General features: G+C 35.5%; 3 protein-coding genes across 5 annotated transcripts; 1 reads left to right on the forward strand and 2 right to left on the reverse strand.

The window, feature by feature from the left end:
• Positions 1-3,974: 3,974 nt before the first annotated feature.
• On the forward strand, positions 3,975-10,189 carry LOC132063749 (serine/arginine-rich splicing factor RS31-like). Of its 3 annotated transcripts, none has more exons than XM_059456451.1 (6): positions 3,975-4,040; positions 4,197-4,326; positions 8,830-8,942; positions 9,081-9,310; positions 9,404-9,655; positions 9,784-10,189. In XM_059456451.1, exons 2-6 carry the CDS (start codon positions 4,221-4,223, stop codon positions 9,812-9,814), a joined length of 732 nt encoding a protein of 243 aa, XP_059312434.1. In that variant the 5' UTR covers positions 3,975-4,040; positions 4,197-4,220; the 3' UTR covers positions 9,815-10,189. The 3 variants fall into 3 exon arrangements, with proteins under 3 accessions (XP_059312434.1, XP_059312436.1, XP_059312435.1); XM_059456453.1 differs by having other exon boundaries at positions 9,787-10,189; XM_059456452.1 differs by lacking the exon at positions 3,975-4,040 and adding an exon at positions 4,078-4,138.
• Positions 10,190-11,015: 826 nt separating this feature from the next.
• On the reverse strand, positions 11,016-11,333 carry LOC132062013 (calcium-binding protein KIC-like). The gene has a single exon (XM_059454671.1). The coding sequence runs from the start codon at positions 11,331-11,333 to the stop codon at positions 11,016-11,018; it is 318 nt and encodes a 105-aa protein (XP_059310654.1).
• A 2,878-nt stretch (positions 11,334-14,211) lies between these two features.
• LOC132063748 (probable serine/threonine-protein kinase WNK10) lies at positions 14,212-18,975 on the reverse strand. The gene is made up of 7 exons (XM_059456450.1): positions 18,248-18,975; positions 16,849-16,886; positions 16,525-16,752; positions 16,224-16,444; positions 15,988-16,145; positions 15,515-15,908; positions 14,212-15,417 (listed from the first exon to the last, which is right to left on the reverse strand). The coding sequence occupies exons 1-7, from the start codon at positions 18,650-18,652 to the stop codon at positions 14,600-14,602; spliced, it is 2,262 nt and encodes a 753-aa protein (XP_059312433.1). The 5' UTR covers positions 18,653-18,975; the 3' UTR covers positions 14,212-14,599.
• Between the last annotated feature and the right edge of the window lie 2,871 nt (positions 18,976-21,846).

The following is a 21,846-nucleotide window of genomic DNA, read 5'->3' on the forward strand; positions in this document are numbered from 1 at the left end:
CCCTTTAATTAAGCAAACTGCTAACTGCAAACTTTGATAAGAACTCACTCACATGCATAAATCCACTGAATACATAACACATATGTCTTTACATGCAATGTCATCATTTAATTCTAGTTAATTAATATATTATTTTATCGAATGTGAGTAAAAAATTTCCCTCGTAAAAATATAATAAAGCTAAATGGTGTAACTATAAAAGGCTGGCTTCCATTTTCTAGTCAAAAGTTTCAGTATTGTCAAGGACAAGCCTCAGCAGTCAGCACTAATAATGTTAGCTATACATTATAGGAGTAAAGTCTTTCTGTCGATGTGATGTGTAAGTGACAGACAAGAAGTCCAGGACAAACCTTGCGAATTCTTCTCGCACGAGAAAGTGAAAAAATGATAAGACTTATATTAGTTGTTAGGAAAGAAGCTAATGGAGTTGAGAAGAGTCAAAATCCAATCAAAATACAAAAATTTATCCAACTATGAGCCTGTTTGGATGAGTTTAAAAAAAGCAGCTTATAAGGAAAATAACTTATAAAAATTAAAAAAAAATAAGTTGGTGTAGAAATTTTTTTTTTAGGCTTTATTTTAGAAATTTTAAACATACTACTTTAGATAAGTTGCCCAAACAAACTCAATTAATTTTTTGAGAACTTTATTTTAAGACAAAATGCTTTAAAATACCAACAAACACTGAAGAAACAAAAAAGTTGAAAGCGAACTATAAAGAACTTATAAGCCAATCCAAACGGGCTCTAAATATATATACAATGAGTTACATGAAATTTATTCTATATCTTCTAGTATATACTGAAGTATAAGAAAAGGAGAGTAGCGAGCGAGAACCTTAACTAAGTAACACACTAATAAGCTGTCACAAGATAAGTTTATGCCGGATTGACAAGATTTGTTATTATCTTTATTCTATTAATTATCTCGTTACATTATTTAAAAGACATATTATATTTATATGACTTGCCTATATTGTTATTCTTAGCTGAACTAGAGCATTTAAGGTCCTTATACACGCATGCTCATATTAATATACTAATGTTTGCATATGTTTTGGGCTCCTTGACTGAAAAATGAGGGTAAGTAATGCTACTGCACCCTTCAATGACGGAACTAGAATGCAATTTACAGGTTGTAATTCAATAGGCTTGTCCTAAACCCTCCGTTTCTATTATGAAATTCACTAAATATATATAAAATTAAGGGAAATTAGCTACAGTACACCCTAACGTTTGACCGGATTAATTATAACACATTCAAACTTTACGGGTGACCTTTTACCCCCATTTACAATTTTAAAATGAAATTAATACCTCCCTAGATAGTAACGTTGCACATAGAGTGTAGTTCACTCTCTTTAGGAGAGCGAGAAGCAAATAAAAATATTAAAATAATATTTTTTAACGTTTCTACTTTTCATTTTACTTTTTCCCTTTTCTTCTTATTTTCCTTTTTTTCTTTCTCTTTTATTCTTTTCTTCTTCTTTGTTACACACACTTCCTCTCACCGGAAATATGCAGTTTTTGGCGATTTTTTCGGCAATTATTTTCTGTGCACGGACAATCAATTATATAAAAACCAACAGTTCCTTCCTATTAAAAGACACTAAAAGCACTTTGGAAACTGCTATGCCTCAATTTACAATATCAATTTGAGAATTAATTATACCCCTTCACATTTTAGTCTACACCCTTTCATGTTCTATGTTGCCACTGTAAAAGCCACACGTTCTCTTCCAAATTGGGGGGACCATTTCTCCAAAACTATACCATTTTAAAGATGTAAAAAGCCCACACAAAATTGAAAAAGGTGAGCTATAACATTTTTTGGGCCAATTATTAATAGGAGAAAGAGGTGGCTAGATTTGACTATTTTTTTCCGGTGAGAAAGGGGGTGACTAAAGCAAAATTCCCAATGAAAAGATATGAAAAATTCCCAGTGAAAGATATGGAAAGATATGAAAAAATACACAAGTGGCCAGATTTGGCCATTTTTTGTCATTTCACAGATCTGGCCAGAAAAATACACAAGTGGCCAGATTCGGCCATTTTTTCTGGTGAGAAAGCGGGTGACTATTGGTTTTGGTGGTAAAACATACGTGGAAGGCGCGTATAATTCACCCACATGAGGCAGATCTGGTTATGGCTTTTCAGGGAGGTATTAATTTCACTTTAAAATTGTTCGGGGGTAATAGGTCACCCGTAAAGGTTGAGTGCATTATAATTAATCCGACCAAACGTTAGGATGCACTGTAGCTATTCTCCCTAAAATTAAAATTAAAATTAAAATTAGTTATAAAATTCATTACATGAGTTCGGCACTCCCTTGTCTTGTCCGTGATTTCTCATATCAACAATATTATTATTTGTATCCCTCATCAGAATTTGGAATTATACAACTGATTTGCATGAAATACTGTAGGTCTTGAACAATGATAGGAATTTCATTAAAAATTTGATAAAACATTAGGAAGAATAAAAAAAAGGAGGGGGAAAAAAGAAGGAAGGGTGGAGATGGAAATTATGTTGAAGATACTACACAGTTTGCCCTTCAGATGGGCTGATCTTTAATTGTTGTCCTTCAAATCGAACATATATCTAGTGGCGCATGAGTTTCTTAAGGACGAGAGCATAGCTTGTGGGATAATAATGCAAAAATATAAATTTATGCCTCGCGAAAAAATTGTTCGCTTTGAGGGACAAAAATTAAAGACTAGCACATATAGTAACAAAAGTGCAAATTACCCAATTATGTTAAATGGGGGGGGGGGGGGGTGGTGGGGCGCAAAATTGCCCTTCTTTTGGGGTGGTCTTTAAATTTTGCCCCTCATATTTATAACCTTTAAATTTTCTTTGGGTTCCAGGTTCGAACCCCAACTTAGTTAAAAAATTGCAAGGCAGAGGTTAAATTTTGCTATGCCCCCGCCGGTAGAATTTTAGTTATGTTTAACCAAAAGTTTCGATAGGCGGATTTCATTTGTGCGCATATATATATTTTAACTTTTCAAAGTAAACTTTTAGTTATGTCTTAACTAAAAGTGTGCCTCATAAGACATAACTAAAAGTATGCCCCATAAGGCGGAACTTTTCCTTAAGGAATAGCTAAAGTTATGCAGGACCCGACATAACTATAAGTTCCGCCTTATAAGACAAAGTTTATGCCTTAAGGAAAAGTTCCGCCTTAGGGGCATACTTTTAATTATGCCTTAACTAAAAGTCTGCCCCATAAGGCATAACTAAAAGTATGCTCCATAAGGTGAAACTTTCCTTAAGGTATAACTAAAAGTTTACCTTATAAGGCAAAGTCTATATCTTAAGGAAAAGTTATGCCTTGTGGGGCATACTTTTAGTTATGCCTTAACTAAAAGTCTGTCCCATAAGGCATAACTAGGAAAAGACTTTTAGTTAAGGTTTAACTAAAAGTCTGCCTATAAATATGCCGAACCCGGCATACACTTGTTAAGGAATAACTAAACTTATGCCGAACCCGACATACTTATGCCAAGTCTGCCCATAAGGCATGAGTATGCCAGGTCCGGCATAACTTTGGTTATTTCTTAACAAGTGTATGCCGGGTCCGGCATACACGCAACCCAAACCTTACCTTGCTATTTTTTTGTAATTTATGCTTGAGTGGGGGTTCGAATCCAGAACTTCATGATTTCTGTGTGAATCTCAGGATTGCAACGCGAAGGGCAAAAATTAAAGACCAGCAATACGGGAGGTAAAATTTAAAGACCACAAATATGAGGGGCAAAATTTAAAGACTACCCCAAAAGAAGGGCAATCCGCGCAAAAAAAATGTTAAATGGGTCTATTTCCACAATGAAGTGGGCTTGGACCAGCCAAAAGAAGGGCAAAAAAATGTTAAATGGGTCTATGTCCACAATGAAGTGGGCTTGGACCACCAGTAGGGATGCAACACAACAAACTCGAAACAGGCCCAAATCAGGTAAATGTTTGGAGCAGAAGCACCTATTTAGCCAGGTTCCTCTCCCATTAGAACATCCATTAAGACACAATTCTAAGGTTTTGCAGGTATATCTTTTCTGTCTCTCTTAGTCCTAAGTTCAACATTAAATCTTTTGTATGAAACGAAATTGCCACATAGAATTCATATACTTTGGAATTGACAGGTAGTTAATTTTACTTGTAGACAAAACCCTTAGCAGTGCTGTTGATGATATCTTTCAGGTAAACAATAACTTGGAGTCGAATATGAGGCCCTTATTCGTAGGAAATATTGAGTTTGATACACGCCAATCTGAACTGGAACGATTGTTCACCAAATATGGAAGAATCGAGCGTGTTGACATGAAATCTGGTATCCCTTTTCGCTTTCTTTTTCGTATTTCTCTTGATTTAGTTTGTTTTATTAGTATACTGCTGTTCCTTTGTGGACTTGTAGTCATACTGCTGGCCTTCACTGATTTTCATTGGTTGAGATTTATCTTTGTTGGCTTCCTAATGCATCCATTCTTGTGGCTGAAATGACTAATAAAGGTAAATACAAAAGAAATAGAAACAAGGGCAAAGGGTCAAATTTACCCTCCATGTACGGTTTATATTTTAAATTTGCCCTCCGTCAAAGTTTGGGATCAAATTTGCCCTCCCTGTTAGCGTACTTGATAAATTTGCCCTTATATGGATGCAAGTCTGGCAACACCAAAAAAATTAGTCACGTCAGATCCACGTAGGCTCCATGTAAGCTCCCAACCCCAATTATTTTAACCCGTTTCCCCATCCCATAAAATCATACAACCCTAGTTCATTTTATTTTAGAAAGAGAGGGAATCACCCCCATTTACCGTAACATACACAGATGGATTTGGAAACTCCAGCGAATCTAATTTCTTGGAGGTTGGATTCTCACTAGATATGGTACAGAAAAGGACAATGCCAAATAAATAAATTTGCATTAAAACTTGCTTAGACAATGCCATGATCAATAGTAGACAAAATCAGCCACTTTAATGTCCTAATCTCCTATCGATTTTCATCAACATTGCAGCACATACGAAAGGTATCATTCTCCAAGTAAATGTGAAAAGTAAATTGAAGGAAACACTATCCTAGCACAAAATAAACAAGGACTTCAAGAGTATTAACTATTAAGGAGTAATTTACACTAACTCTACAGTTGGTCAATGCAAGAAAGTCCAGCTAGGCAGTAACAATCAGAATCTCTTGTAGTTAGTCAAAGGTAAAAGCAACCCTCTAATATGTGAAATTAAAGTGCAATATAAAGTAAGTTTTTTAGATTGAACAACAGCCACTTGTGACTTCTCATGATTTATTAGTCAGAGCATAGAAACCACCCTTTAAGTGTGCTGCCAAATGCATGGAGTTAGTATGGTGTTGGGAGCTTACGTGGGGATGGGGAAATGGGTTAAAATAATTGGGGTTGGGAGCTTACGTGGAGCCTATGTGGATCCGACGTGGCTAATTTTTTTGTATTGTGGAGTCCAAGTCAAACTTCCATCCATATAAGGGCAAATTTATCAAGTATCCTAACGGGGAGGACAAATTTGATCCCAAACTTTGACGGAGGGCAAATTTAAACTATAAATCATACTTGGAGGGTAAATTTGACCCTTTTGCCCTAGAAACAATATAAGACCCTAAGGGGTCATTTGGTAGCTGGTTAGAGTTACGTAGGTATTAGTAAAACAGGGGTTAGTTGTGATGGAATCTATGTATTATTTTATGCAGAGATTAGTTATGCACGGTTTAATATTCATGTATTAGTTATTTCACATAAAGTAATACATAGCTCATAACTCATACATGTTTAGTATGCGGGTTTCTCAATTGCAAATTACATATACATGAAACTTACCTCCTAACTAGCTACCAACCATGGTATTACTTATGCAGGATTTAATACCTGCAATTCACCGCCAAACCAGCTACTTGTACGACCACTAATAGCTTTATTCGTGCAATTGTATTGCAAGTTAAAATGCATTAGGCCGCTATATCTTCAGTCGTTAGAATTACATGATTCTTTAATGTCAGGACCCTGGTTTTAAAATCTAGGCAGTGCTGACCTTTCTGGAGCTATTAATGTTTGTTTCTTTGTTTGTTTGTTTTATTTTCTTTGCAATGCCACAGCCGGTTCAAACCGTGAAAAAGGGAGTAGGCTGGTATACACCAGTGTAAAAATAGTCCAGTTAGGGTAAGTTTTCCATGTCTTACACACAAGGGCGAATCTAGGTAGAAGGGTGGGGATGCCATGGTACCTTGACACTTCGGTTGAAATTTTGTATGTGTATGTATAAGAATATCAAATATCAATATTTATTAAGCCTGGCACTCTGAGGAATAAGTCAGCTTATAGTGCCAGTGGCAAGAGTCTAGTTTAACGCGTAATGGATGCGAGTTCGATTTCCACCAATTGCACTTCTTGTAGTAAGTATACTGTGTTTAGGGAAAAAATTATTCCATGTGACGCCATTATACCTTTGACACCTGGATTTACGTGGACCCTCACAGCCCTCCTATCTCCTATTTCTCTCTATGTTAATTTTTGGAGAAGTAACTTCTTTTAGGACCCACACCCGCCACGTTAGAACACACTCACCCCTTCTCCTCTTTTTTCTTTCTTTTATATTTCCTATTTTGTTACTCCATTTTCTATTTTGGATCATATTATTGTAAATTATTTTTCAATAGATGTCATCTCTCTCTAGTCTCTATAAGTCGGTGTATACAGAACCTTGTTTCTCTCCTATATCTTTTTCATTTCTGGATTTTTCAATAGCACCTGAAAATATTAAGCAGCCCACCATGAATTAAACCATATGTCACAAAATATAAGACATGACTAATTTTTTTTTTGTGATTATAATCTAATTGTAAAACTTTTAAGTTAATTCGTTGTTTACCTTTTTAGATTTATTAATTTCTTTTTCTTCCTTTCTATTAAGCATAAAAAATATTGGATTTGATTAAGTTTGGAAATGAGGCAGGAACTCTCAGAACTCTCTTCTCCTTAAGGCGAGGTTTGATTCATATTTCTAACAATTGATTATTAGTATATATATACCCTTGTGACACCACTAGACCTTATGGTGGTACACTTGAAAGCTAGTAGTATCTAATACTCTTGGTTAAAGCTAATGACAACTTCTGTAAGCACACCAATAAGACGCCTCTGGAACTAATAAATGATTGTTTAGTTTGTTACATAAACCGTGAAGTATTTATAAATATAAGTAATTATGCCGTTATTGAGTGTTTTCAGAACATGAATCTCGTCGAATGCAGTTATAAATGAATGATGTATATCTATGGTATTAGCCAACAATGTGGGAGGTTTTGCTTTGCGCCATGTTGTCATAATTATTTCATTTTTTTGTTCTATCGGTTGGTCCATATAAATCGAAAAGGCGAATAACCCGCACCGGAGCCCAAAGTTGATCAAACCGACCAAATATTTGGACGGTGTAAATAAAAAGATGTCTACATCTAAGTTGCTCGGACTCTTCGTGTTTGATGCCGCTCCCGTCTTGACACGGGACAAGTGCGGGAGCGGGATACGTCTCGGATATGGTCAACCAACTTCAGATACGTTGACCGGAGTCCACGGACAAATTTGAGGGGAAAGTTGAGATTTTGAATTCTCAAAATGAAAGATAAAACAGATTTAAGACGTGGTCCTTCAATATTATAGTCCTTTTGTCTCATATTCGTTGCTTCATGTTTCCGGCCAAACAGAGAGAAACCAAGAATTCAAGGGGTCGTGTTCTTTATAGCTCTATTTTTATAATTTTGAATTTTCTTAGCCGAATCCCCTCACCTGTATCCATACCTGGATCCGCACCCCCGAATCTTAAAATTTAGATTTTGCCAAATCCGACACTCGCATCTGTACCCGTATCGGATACCCGCACCCGAGTCCGAGCAACTTAGGTCTACATTCAAAACAGCGTGGCACCCGGTACCCCCAGATCCTGGATCCGCCTCTCTTCCACAGTGCTTCGTATAGCTGACCCCAATTAGTTTGGGATGTGCACTATCGGGGTTATTAATAAATATTTTCATTCAATAATATCATGCTGATTCCCCCTTCCCAGCATATAAGTATAGTTTGTTCTTTTGGATACTAAGATGGTGATTATTTGGTTAAATGTAATTGCTTTGCTACATAGCTACTTGGTTGTAACTATGTATGTGTACACATGACCTGGCAAGACATGGTGGGAGCCAAATGGGAAATTCATTTGGAGGATCTCCATATTTAAGTGTTTCTTTTGACGCAGGAACATCTCCTAAGGAAAAAGAGCTTCTATCATGGCTCATCACTTGCAAAAACTTCTATTGCAAGGCAACCTGTGTGTCTTCCTGTACTCCTTCTCAATGATGGAATCGTTCTGCATTTCTTAGACTGATCTTCTGTCATTCACTTACTTCACTGCCCATGTTGCCTTTTTTCAAGAATGGTTGTGGTCGGATCTATCTGTTCTTCATGCCATGCCAACCACTACTAATAAGCGGATCAATGAATTTTATCATGCCATGCCTCCATATTCTGAATCGTGCTGTGAAATTGGTGAAGCATGCTTAGCAATGACTATTCAGACTGACTTCTTGGATTTAAACCTTTTATAAGACTTCATCATCATCATCATCATCATTTTGTTCATGCAAGGCCTCTCTATCTCCTTACTTTCATCAGCCTTCACATACTTGCAGGTGTTGTACTTTTTAATTTCCTAAAGGGGATGAGCACTTTAATTTAGCTGATGTACACTCTGCTCAAAAGATTACAAACTTTCTTGTCTTGCTTTTCGCCGACCTTATAATGGAGTCGTTACAACTACAGGCTTTGCGTTTGTCTACTTTGAGGATGAGCGTGATGCAGCTGATGCCATCCGTAGTCTTGACAACACGCCATTTGGGTATGACAAGCGCCGGTTATCAGTGGAATGGGCAAAGGTATTTTCATTGCACTCTTACTTCTCAAATTCAGTAACTGTCATCCTGTTAGACATTACCTTCTTCAAGAGGCAATAGGATTGGAACTGTAATCAAAAGTTTATGTAAGACCTATGCTTTGTATCTTTGTTTTGTCAGGGTGAGCGTGGTAGACCCCGCGATGACTCCAAGGTTGCAACAAACCAAAGACCAACAAGAACTTTGTTTGTCATTAACTTTGACCCTATCCGCACTAGGGTGCGTGACATAGAAAGACATTTTGAACCGTATGGGAAGATCCTTAATGTTCGCATACGTCGTAATTTTGCGTTTGTGCAATTTGAAAATCAGGAAGATGCCACAAAAGCCTTGGAGTGTACACACATGAGGTTGTCACTGCATTTTCTTCTATTTGCTTATATTGCAATTTCATGTCTATGTTGTACTATTTCCTGACAAGAAGTGTTGTTTCGCATTTGCAGTGAGATCCTTGACAGAGTTGTTTCTGTAGAGTATGCTTTGAGGGATGATGGCGAGAGGGGGGACAAGTATGATAGTCCCAGAAGAGATGATGGGAGGCGTGGTGATGGTCCTTACCGAAGGTCACCAAGCCCAATATACCGCAGGGGTCGACCTAGTCCTGATTATGGCCGTCCTCGTAGCCCTGCCTATGACAAATATAGCGGTCCGTCATATGACCGATACAGGAGTCCAGAGTATGGGAGGTATCGCAGGTAGATTCGTAGTGTCTGACAGAAAATTTCATTTTTTACTATTTGAATTTAGCTAGGCTGTTTATGAGTTCTGTAATTTGTTGTAAATGGGGAGCTTCTGTTCACTTACTTTTCCTTTATAACTTCAGCAGGTCTCCTGTTCGGAGGTCAAGAACTTGAAGCAGTAATTTATCAGCCGAAGATCATTGTGCCTTTCTGGTGTCATAATATAAATATATGCTGTGTATTAGTGTAATGGATTGTTTTCACCATTTTGTATTGCTTAAACTTTAGAGAGCTAGGTAGAGTTCAATTTGGGTGTTGGAGAACATTTGCATGGTGGAATCACTGCCTCTGCTTATTTTGAAAATATAAAGGAACATATGTAAGGAAATACTTGTTAGTTTGCCCCAACTTTTATTGGGTCGTGCAGCATCGAATTATCCTCCTAATTATATTGAAGGAGTGGCAACGGATAAATTATACCAGTGCATCATTCACTGGAACTACACTGATCCGTTGGAAGTGAAACTTTTAAGTTCAGGTTTGTGCAAAGATGTTTTAGAGAATAGAACAGATTTATAATCTTGAGAGTTGGGTTTATTTGGTTTCAGCACACATTGTAATTTCTAGATACTACAAAGCATTTTTTGTTTAGAAAATTGTCCATAAAACACTTCCAAAGTCTGTCTAGACGCCATATTGTTTTGTTTCCCTGTTGAGACAGTTGCCAATCTTGCTATCCATTTAAGATCAGTAGCCATATTCTTTTCTGTTTTCAGAATATACACGAGACACTTCTCTGGTACTGTCTACATGCTAAATTTTTGGGTTGTCCCAGTAGAGAAGAGTGCCCGAGACGTTTCCAAGTCCAGTCTCGTGGGAAATTCGAGCTAATATTAGAAGTTCGAAAAAATAAAAATGAAATCTCTGTGTTAAGGGCTCTCAGGAGACTCAAAAGTCTGTCAAATCTGAAGGCATCATTGACCGTCCGCGAGACACTCTTCTTTTGGTTACAACTTACAACATTCTACTATTTGAGTTGACTCTTCCAAGAATGAATCTGCAACCGGTTCTAATTGTAGAAATCAAGTTGTAATTAGTCCAAATATCTATTCTCCATCTGCCATTAAAAAGCTTCATCCATAAACAAATCCATTACAAGCACAGTTTTGATGCATTTGTTTGCATCATGCAGGAATAATAAGCTAGTGATCACCATTACGGATGCAGAGTCCTTGAAGTGTGTTATCTGCACCCACAATTACTCCTACGATACTCTTAATCATGTAAGACTTCTTGCGAATAAACGTTCCGACTTGGATCAAAACGGACATTATAACACCATGTTAAAGAGTATCTTTGGGTACGGTTTAGTCCATCAGGTGGAGGCTGGGTGTGCCAAAAACTGTTGTTCAAGTGCCTTTTCGAGCCATGCCTCGGCATCTTGCATCATCTCTGGACTAAGTTTGACCATGAGGATGCAAAATTCTTTTTCATCCAACGCTCCATCACCATCCAAGTCTCCTTCTCTTACCATAGCCTCTGCATCTTCTTTGCTCATGCCATGCATTCCCAAAAGCGCAGAGTTTTTTCGCAAACTATCCGGTGTGATCAGCCCGATCGTGGGGTCCTCTAGTAGCCGGAATCCTCCACATAGCTCCTTAACAAAGGTATCTACGTCCAGCCTCTCCGCCATCACAGGTGACAAGTCTTGATATTCGCTAGGTGCTTTACAACTTTGCTTTCCATTCTCTTCTAATTAATTTGTGCTTGAGTACACGTGTATTGTTAGAAAAGAAAACTCAAGCTCAGGGTACATGGAAAGTTGAACTAAAGTCCCTTTTTATACAGATTTGCTTGTGGCTAGTGGCTCTCTAGCTAGATTGATCATTGATCTAGGAGAGTAGGATATTGTATTGAGAATTAATTGCAGTACCTTTCCCTTTTCTTTGGTCCATTAGTCGAGAAAGGTGATGCAGTTTCCAAATTATAAATTCACCTTGTATTGTTTTTTTAACAAATGGTTTCCTCAACTGTTAATAACATTTAGACATTCCAGGACTCTTATTTTCATGTGTCATTAAGGAATTTCCATTTGCCGTGAATGTTGTGTTAAAGAATATTACAACTGATCAGAAAAGAGGGAGAAGCACAAATAGACATTATCTCTTTGATCGTTTTTTATACTTTGGGCAATGTATTATGTATATCCAATTTTATAAATAGAAGATTTCTTTATGGAAATTAAGGTTTCGAGGAAGTTTCATAGGAGGTGGTTTGGATGGGGATGTTCTAAGTGATGTCAACTTGTCACAAGGATCTTAGTTTGTCTATTATTTGCCCTCCTTTCTTTGAAGCTTCCTTGCTTCCCTTTTTAAGATCTTTGGTCCCACAATATTGATGGGGTTTTAAGTTATATATACACTGGCGCAAAGAACTTTTACACTTCGTATTTGATCTTTATAATAAGTTATGATCGATAGAAGGGGAATAGGAAATTTTAGTTAAGGAGCTTACTATTAGGATGAGAGTGTCTAAGCGATAAACTATAGTTTCGTTTGTGCCTCAATGACTGCTTTGAAGTCAGAAGTCATTAGACTTACAATTTATTCTTAGTTATCAAGTAATGCTTATTAATAAAATTATTTCTCCATTTTTCCTAGCTAGAAAAGCCAAAGAGGATGTTTCCCAAGCCCAAGTTGAGGGAGTGGATTTTTGTCAATTGTCACACTCAAGTTAATTACGATTCCATTATTACAAAGGCTCATTTTGTCATGACTTCCATCTTTCTATAGCTCTAATTTGGGGTCCCTTTTTCAGTGACTTCATTGAATTGCCTCATAGACTTGTAAAACTATATGGAGTATCTTAATTGACCCGAAGTCAGGGAGGAGCTAGCATATTACTTAAGGGGATTGGCCGAACCCAGTAAATTTGGTCTAAATACTGTATTTGTCTTGAAAAAATCACTGAATATGTATAAATTGTTAATTTAGAACCCAACAACTTAAACGAATTAGAATCCCGAACCCACAAGCTTCGAATCGTGACTCCGTCTACAAAATTATCACAAATATAATTATTTGGTAGAAACAAACACAAATTCATACTCGTACACCATCATTTCGATCGATATCGCTACTAACTGTAGGATCATTATGGACATTTAGATGAAAGTTTTTGACATCATGACAATGTATTTCGAAGTTCAAAACGTTCAAAGCAATAGATCATGCATTTCTTGAATTTTCAAATCAACTGGTAATTGACGTTTAGTCACTGAAAGGAGGGTCAACAACCTTGATGATGTTGTACTTAACAATCACAATTTTGCCTGCCTTGTACTAGTTAAGTTCATGGAAATTTTTCTTGTATTTCCAGCCCAAAATCTTGCCACATTAAGCACATAAAATATCAGACACCACATGTGTACCAGTTATCATTTCCATTTAATATGGAGTCTCTTCCACTACATTGCTAGCACGAGAAAATAGAAAGCTCGTCCACCTCCATTTTCATGTATGCCCTATATATCCATATGAAATTAAATTATTACTCTATGTACTTTTAAACCGATTAAACTAATGAATATTAGTACCAAAAAAGAAAGAGAAGAACACAATACTGTAGTAAACTAAAAAATCTTTGTCAATGATGTCATTATGATCTGCTACAATATTTCGGCAATAGAAGCAGCAATGTCCTCGTAATCCAAGTGATTTATCCATTTGTATGATTTAATTGTAGAGGAAGCAATGAACTTCCATAGATTCTTGGTTATTGATATATATAATTGCATTTAAGACTTGGAGGAATGACTGTAAAAGGATTCAAATACCAAAGAGGATATGGGTGGATCTTAATTCAACCAATCTTATAATCTACAAAATCAAATCTTACCTGAAAATTTTAAATTTGCTATCCTTGTTGCATATTTTATGCATATCTATTTGTTGGGATAATTTCATAAAGTTCCACTGAAGTTTTAGCTTGTAATACGTAGCTCTCACATGGTTTCAAATGTTACACAAATCTCCCTTCTTTCATAGTATTTAAAGCTAACAAGACTATTTTGTAACTTAGACATGGACAAGTTTGCTCTTTATATGTTAATATTATGTTTCATTTTACTTTGTTTAACAGAATACTTATATTATCCTTATATTTTAATTTATTCTTTTATATATATAGAAAATGTATATACTCATATTTTCTTAGATTATGAATATAACGTATGATCAACTTCATTTTCTTCAAGCAATATTCGAGTGTTTGACGGCTGTGGCTTGAGGTTTTCAAAGAAAAGCAAGAGGTTATGCATCAATCATTAAAAGAGTAGGTTTGGTGCAAATTGCCAATACAGGAATACATTAAGGGTGCAAAACACTTTTAGCTCAACGGGAAAACATGCCCGGTTATTACTACACCTTTTTCCCAACATAAAAACAGCACCTTTGACATAAGTAAATGTCACTCAACAATTATTGTCATGCTCAGAGGAGCTAACGAACTTAATCAAGGTCATTTTTAATCAGGGCCTAAGGTAAGCACTGGGTTATTCATACAGTAGACCTATCAAATAAAATATAGAACATGAACAAACCTCAGCATACTAGAGTTAAGAAATCACTCGAAGAAATGAAAGTGCATTACTAACATATATTACAAGTCAACAATTCCAAAAACATTTGCATCCTTGGAAAATACAGGGCAAACAATGGCCAAAGAAGAACACAATATATAAAAAGGCTAGAAACCAGCAAATCTAAACGACTATATACACTCTTTATACAAAGTACATATAAACTTCACCCACACAAATAAAGGGGTATGAAGCAAGTTAGGTCTGAAAAAAAAAATCCCAAAATCCGTCACGGATTCGAATATGTGATCATAAATTAAGAAAGAAAAAAAGAAAAAGAAAAAACCTTAAATGTGAATGAAGTCGTCAGCTATTCTCCTTCAATTACCTGCCAACTTTTTCTTTGTGCTCCATCTCTTCCTGCACGCTTCTAATGCCTCCAGTTTCATTCTTGAGAGTTCTTGAAAGCATTGTTGATATTGTGATTCAATTGTGTCAAGCTCTAACTTTAACTCAGTGTCCTCATCTTTCTCTACTAACGATAAAAATGAACAACTGCTTGACAAACTCATGCATTTAGAAGCTCCATTCGTATCCGTTAAGGTCACTTCCATATTCTTTCCAAATTCCATGCATTCTACATAATCCCCAACGTTTCCCTGAGACTTACATTCATCATGAAACAAGCCCATGAAATCCATCTCCGATAAGTTTCCACTAGAACCTTTAGAAACTACGTCTGTAAAGTAATCTCCAAATCCAAATGAACTCTTTAGAGAAGAATTTTTTCCCATAACTTCAGAAGCAACTGAACCTTGAGATTCTTCATCTATCACATTTGCCAAATGCGAAGGGGAAGCAAAAGTAACATGACAAGAAGTGCCATTTGAAGTACTGCTAATTTGGTTGTTCATATTGAGAACCGGAATATTATCTTGTCGAGCATTAGATGTGGTAGGGATGGGCGACAAGGTTAGGTAATTCTCTAGAGCCTCTTCTCTTTGACTTCTCCCTCTACTAGAGTGATAATCAGAAGGCTTCCAACTAGGCAACATTTTCATTATTGAATAGTCAATGAAGTCAGCAATAAAATCTACATCATGATCATCTAGTTGCAATTGTTCAACCATCTCAGCCGCAACTGAGAGTGCGGTGTCAGCATAGAGATAGAAGTTGAAGTGTATATTCCTTACTCTTCCTGCAAAAATTTGAAGGCTTTAAATAAGACAAGAGCCAATTTAATTCCAAATGCCAAAGAAATAAAAACATTAATGAATTAGAACGCAACTACGTACCTGAAGGGCTTTTAATTCGCAAGGTCAATGAAACTGAGTTCTCGTCATTCTTCTTACCCGTCAATTTAAATTCATTATTCTGATGAAACCTCTGGAATTCTAAAGTCGGAGCACAAGGACTTCCACAATGGGAGTCTGTATATACTGATTGGTTATACTCGGAATCAACATCCATTGAATGAGGTGCAGATTTCAATGAACTTAATGATCTTGGACTTTGGTAAGGTGACTGCAACAGACTATGGATCGGCTCGTTTAAATTCTCGAATTGAAGAAATGGATCTTTGAGAAGGTCCTTGGCAGGCAACCTCTGAGAAGCAGGAACCAGGCATTTCTCGATGAATCCTTTGATTTGGGGATCACTAACTTTTCCGAGGGAAGCAGGTTTAATACCCTGAGAATAAAAGTTCCTTAGATTCACAAGAACATGTAATGACTAGACAACTTAAAGAAGCAGCTTTATCAAAACTTACCGAGCTAACTTTCTTAAAGATTTGAGCAGGATTTTTGCATTCACTGTAAGGATATTCAAAGGTTACTAATTCCAACATACACATTCCAAAGGAATATATGTCAACTAGTTCATTGTATTCTTCTTCATAAAGCTCTGGAGCCATGAATTCCGGGGTCCCTTCAGCAATAGATAAAGTTAGCACTTTCGAAGAGGAGACATTATTTCAAAGCATGTTGATACAAGAAATACCCATACCAATAACACTCTTAACAATAGGCTGCTCCATAATAGTAGCCAATCCAAGGTCCCCAATCTTAATTTCTCCATGATTTCCATTGACAAATATGTTGTCACATTTCAAGTCCCGATGAATTATAGGAGGGTTCTGACCGTGAAGATAGTCTAACCCTTGAAGTATTTGCCTTGCCCAATTCTTTATTGCCTTCATATCAACAGTTCTATACTTCTTACGGTATCTGATGATTACAACTTACATAGTTATTGTACGACAACACAATTTGTAAGCAAAGAAAATAAGGAACTATGAGAAACTCACTGCCTCAGATTCCCAGATGTGAAGAGTTCGGTGATCATGTTAACTGTTCTCTTCTTATCATCAATCCAAGAATCACAGAACTTCATTATATTGTCATGTTTCAATTGTCGAAGAAGATGAATCTCCGCATACAACTTTCCCAAATTGTCAGGTGACTGCAAAACATCTTCGACTTTCACTCGGCTCCATGCAACTTCAATACCATCAAGCAAGTCAAATGCCTTGTAGCTGGAACACAATTTTAATAAAAAGACAGAATGTTTTATGCTCTGAATGCTTATGTAAAGAAACAATAGAAATCAGCAACAACGTTTAGGAACATACACAGTCTTGAATGCTCCCTTGCCCAACACTTCACTGTACTGTAGAGGAATCACAAGCAGGTGATTTACATGATTGTTAGTGAAATAATACTCTGAAGTTTTCAGTGCTAAACAGCAGACCATCCCAATTTTGTCTTAATATTCAGACTCCTTGGATCTTTTGTTTGGAAGTAAAAAGGCTACTTAAGTTGCTAAAGAACTAGAATTCAGGCTCAAGCAAAAACAAGATTCCTTCTTTTCCTTTGCGCAGCTATCTCAATCACACAATATCATCCCATATGGTAATTCAACAAAATGAAAAGGATACTTTGGATTAGCATAAACTCAGTCACTCTAATAGAATTGAATATGGACTTACTATTCTGATCCCCATTATCAGCAAGTCTATTGAATATGGACTTACTATTCTGATCCCCATTATCAGCAAGTCTATGGACTTACCATTCTGATCCCCATTATCAGCAAGACTCAACGTAAACCAGATTGCTTATGATCCTAAAGGAGTTTTTTATTTGATTGTTATCTGGCTGCCAAGATTTTTCTATTTGATTGACCATCTTCAAATTGATTTGACCTGAAGCTGGACTCTCCTGACCTTTATTCTCCATCCATAGAAAAAAGTGTCACATCTCTTGGAGTGTTACCATATGCTAGGAAAAAAGGGATTACACAAACTAAGCAAACCATCTTCAAAGCTTAAAAGAAGTTCGCTAACATTTAGATAGTCTTTGTGTATTTTACCGAGATGAAATCTTATAGCAACAAATCAAGTGTGTTAGTCAATTTGCTTTGAACCACAATACATGAAATTGCTAAGGTTTATCGATTAACAATTATGGAAAAGGACCAGAATCCAAACCAACTAAAGAAGAAACGAACTGTATGTAGTTTAATATGCATTTGTTCGCCTTTGAGCTAAGACCACCTTAAAGCATCTATGTGAGTATATAATGTACTATGCTCCAAAGAAAAGAATAATGGGAAATGAGTTTTGCAACTTGACATAAATTATCCAACAAAACAAGAAAATACTCCCTCCATCCATTTTTACTTGTCCTCTGTACCAAAAATAGATGTCCATTTTTATTTGTCCAGTTTGGAAAATCAAGAAATTATTTACCATTCCATACCTATTTTACCCTTATTACTTATTGGTTGGAAACTTAAATGAACTGTTAGTGGCTGCACAACTTTTAAAGTATAGTTAATTGATCATTAGAAAACTTAGTACATTACGGGTGATATAGTAAAATTGACATTCTATTTATGGCTCCTTTAAGGGGCGGGCCAAGTCAAAAATGGGCGGATGGAGTAAACATTAAGCATAAATTAATGTGAACAAATGAAGCACACAACATGTGGGAAGCAATACCAAAATAACACAGAGTAAAGTGAATTACCCGAACATATCGACCCTTGGGGTCTTTCTCAATATAATCAACTTGGTGAACCGGTCGCTCATTAGCAGATGAACCAAAAAAACCTTTGTTACTCGAAGAATGCCGCAAAGGGCTTCCAACTATAGTTCCATTTCCAGAATGATAAGAAGATCCTGATCCACCCCCGAAACTCATTCCCACAATCAACCAAACAAATATAACAAAGGAATAAAAAGAAGACAATGTAAAAGGAAAAACAAGAAGAACAAAGACAACCCAAAGCAGTACTAGCTGCCAGGAATTGGAGGAAAACAACGTATTCTTCAAATGGTGCCTAGAAAAAGATGACAACTTTGCATGCTGGTAAATGCCTCGTAAGAAAAGAATGCCGATCGCGTGTGGAACAATCTTCGACGTGATCGGCATTCAAATTCGAGGCTAAACAGCTAATAAGGCACAGACATCCAATAAATCTTTTACAATGACAATGAAGTTCTTGTCATCCCAATTAACCCAAACTTCACATTACACAATCACCTTCTTCTTCTTGATATATTCCTCATGCAAAATATTCACACAATACACACTGTTAAAGGTGAATGAATATTATTAACCCTTCCAAATAAAAGTTATTAATAATAGGATAAAGAAGGGCTAACGAAGATAGGTAAAAACAAATGAAAATTATAAACTATAGATGAGAAGATGAAAGCTAAATGATGTTAGACATAGAGGAAAAATCGATTAACTTTTTTAGCAGGAAAGAGAAAGAAAAGGTATGAATTTTGGGGTATGTGGAATTGATATAAGAGAGGAGAAAATTATGCTGGAACGAACACTTGTTCCGTTATTTGCTGATCTTGTTATTAATTTCATTTCACTTCTTCTGATTTGTTAGTTTTAAATTTGTAATTGTGAACACTTAACATGATCCGGGGTAGGTTAAATGTAACTTAACCAAAGCAGTAACCGCTAGACCTAAAAGAGAGGGGGGGGGGGGGGGAATAGTGCGGTGAGTACGCGAACCTTCTTATGCATTTACTATTTTGAGAGTAAAAAAGAAAATCTATATATAATATAAAGCCAGGCTTTATTCCAATTTAGTTGATATAAAACTCTTACATTTGAATCTACGGTTCCACTATTGCAGATGCATATATAAATGGCATAAAGGTTTACAACTCATTGTATATGATTTATCTCCATGGTTTTCTTTGATATTGGAAGCTTTAATCACTTTCCTTGACCAACATAAGTAGTTGGGATGTAAGTGGCTTTACATATCCTCCTCTAAAATTATTCTCCCTAATTCCATTTTATTTTCTCATTGTTGGATGGATTCCATTGGCTCATTTTGTGGTTGTTTGGGTGAGTTACTTGAGCTTAACTCTCCTCTTTTGTCCCTTAATTTGTTCGTGCTTTACCCCTTTATGTGCTTCTATTTTTGTGTTGATGTTGCTTTTATATATTGTAACAATTGCACTTATGTTTCTTCATTTTTTTTTACAGTTTAGATGTAAATATTTGATTATGGTGTGATTTTTTTAATTATTAATTAGATAATTATGGACCTGTACGAGAACACAAGCAAGGTGAAAGTCCATTCAAATGGTAATAAGCATAACATGAACCATTGAAATTATGTTTTAGCTTAAATATGTTTGATATTATTACATGAAGATTACACCTTAAGATAGCTCAACGACGCCTTCTTCACTATTCGGTTACCGCCAAACAAAATAACTAACAATGGAAGTCTTGCAGTACAAAATCTTCGTGGATTTGTTATAAAGTTTTGTGAGAGGAGTTTGCAGACATTTATCCACAATCAATAGCAATTTGAGAAACCAATAATATTTGATAGCATCATCACTCACTGCTTTCGAATATTCTAGAGTCTTGAATAAAAAAGAGGAAGCTAAGCAGGTAACAAGAATTTTATCTTCTAAATTATTATTTTTTCTCTTAATTTTTCATTTCAAGGGATATCATCATTTGTGTTTATATTTATTTGCAGTTGCCGGTGTTGAAATGGACACTTGTGGCAAGAGGGAAATTAATAGAGTCCTGACATAATTGATGAAATCTAATGAAATTTTGAAGCGATGATGATCTCAAGTTGCGCAGAAGTGTCTTTCAACACGAATTGTAGAGAATTACGGGTTGATGGTATATATACATAAGTTAGTAGTTACAATCTGTGTCTTTCTTAGAAGTGATTAAAGTTGGTAGCTTTAATGAAAGAGTCTAAAAGATAATTATTTTTGAATTTATTTTGAAGTCTTAACGTTTTTTGAAAATACAACTCCAAGGAGTGTCTTTTCTTAGGTAGATTTTGTGAGGTCTGCATTAATATTGGTCGGTTGTTCTCTTCAAAATTAAAGAAAGACTTTACTTTATAAAATGAAAAGGAAAATTTAAAAATCACTTGACAATTTTAGGACAAAATCATCTAAATAAAGGAGTGCCTTTACTTAGCTAGATTTTGTGAGGTTTGCATTAATACTGGTCAGTTGTTTTTTTAAAAAGTAAGGAAACACTTTTCTTTATATAGTAAAAAGAAAATTCAAAAAATCACTTGACAATAAGGACAAAGTCATCTAAATAATGTTATAAATAGTATTAATTTATCAATTTAATTATTCACTTTATTAAAAAATAGAGGAGATAAACAGACAAAAAAGAAATCAAAATTCAAAACCTTAGACATAACTAACCCAAGAATCCGAGAATATATATTTCTTTTTATTATTATTTTACTTATCTGCGATTTGAATTGAGTTAAAAATAAATTCTTTATGTATTTAAATTGAAGATAAGTACTTTTAATGTCATTATCATTATCGTACTTATCAACAACTTGAATTTGCGTTGAAAAATAAATCTTTTATTATAAAGATATGATAAATATCTTTTTAAATTGAGAGTTAATTTTAGGCCTAACAAAAAAAAATGGGTATAAAATTTCAGATTTCTATCATGAGCCACACCGAGTGTATACTACCAAAATTCAACCGAGCCTCCACATATTAACATTTTTTTTTCTCGAGTACAACTACACGAATATTTAAAGTAGTCTGTATAGCTCCTGAGATCACCTTCCATTTACAACTCACAATTATCCTACTTATATGGATTTAATTTTTCTTAAAATATAAAATATTTATTAATTTAAATTGAAGATAAATATTTTTTTTTTACCTCTTTATAATTGTCCTACTCACTTTTTTGTGGTTTCCCTAATTAGATGACAGTGTTTGGGAGCAGTGTAAAAGCTGTAAATTGGACTCTTTTTGTGATTCCCTGATAAATTAAATTGATGATAAATATCTTTTTAAAGTATGTACCATTATCCTACTCTATTGTGGTTTCTTTTGTGTTATGTAAGAGCTGCAAATTGGGAGCAGTGTTTGCAATGATCCATCAGTTGTTTTTAAACCGATATGTGTCAAGGCGATCCACTTAGTTTGGATTGAGAAAATCTTAGAATTTGGTAAAAGAAGGATTGACTTTGGGAATGCATACAAAAGAAATAGCTTATATTTATAATGTTCGAGCCTCATCACGTATAAGAATCCAAATGCAAAGACTTAGGTTCTAGGTGAGAAGCTATGATAGGA

The sequence above is a fragment of the Lycium ferocissimum genome, chromosome 7 (genome assembly GCF_029784015.1).
Source record: "Lycium ferocissimum isolate CSIRO_LF1 chromosome 7, AGI_CSIRO_Lferr_CH_V1, whole genome shotgun sequence".
In the NCBI taxonomy this organism is placed as follows: Eukaryota; Viridiplantae; Streptophyta; class Magnoliopsida; order Solanales; family Solanaceae; genus Lycium; species Lycium ferocissimum.

Bases quoted from the DNA above. Each gene is read 5' to 3' on its own strand.
- LOC132062013 (XM_059454671.1), bottom strand. From the start codon at position 11,333: ATGGCGGAGAGGCTGGACGTAGATACCTTTGTTAAGGAGCTATGTGGA.
- LOC132063748 (XM_059456450.1), bottom strand. From the start codon at position 18,652: ATGCCGATCACGTCGAAGATTGTTCCACACGCGATCGGCATTCTTTTC. The intron at 16,887-18,247 runs GTAATTCACTTT...ATTCCTCTACAG, and splicing joins CCAAGGGTCGATATGTTCGG to TACAGTGAAGTGTTGGGCAA. The intron at 15,909-15,987 runs GTAAGTTTTGAT...TTTTATTCTCAG, and splicing joins TCTTTAAGAAAGTTAGCTCG to GGTATTAAACCTGCTTCCCT.
- LOC132063749 (XM_059456451.1), top strand. From the start codon at position 4,221: ATGAGGCCCTTATTCGTAGGAAATATTGAGTTTGATACACGCCAATCT. The intron at 4,327-8,829 runs GTATCCCTTTTC...TTACAACTACAG, and splicing joins GCGTGTTGACATGAAATCTG to GCTTTGCGTTTGTCTACTTT. The intron at 9,656-9,783 runs GTAGATTCGTAG...TTATAACTTCAG, and splicing joins GAGTATGGGAGGTATCGCAG to CAGGTCTCCTGTTCGGAGGT.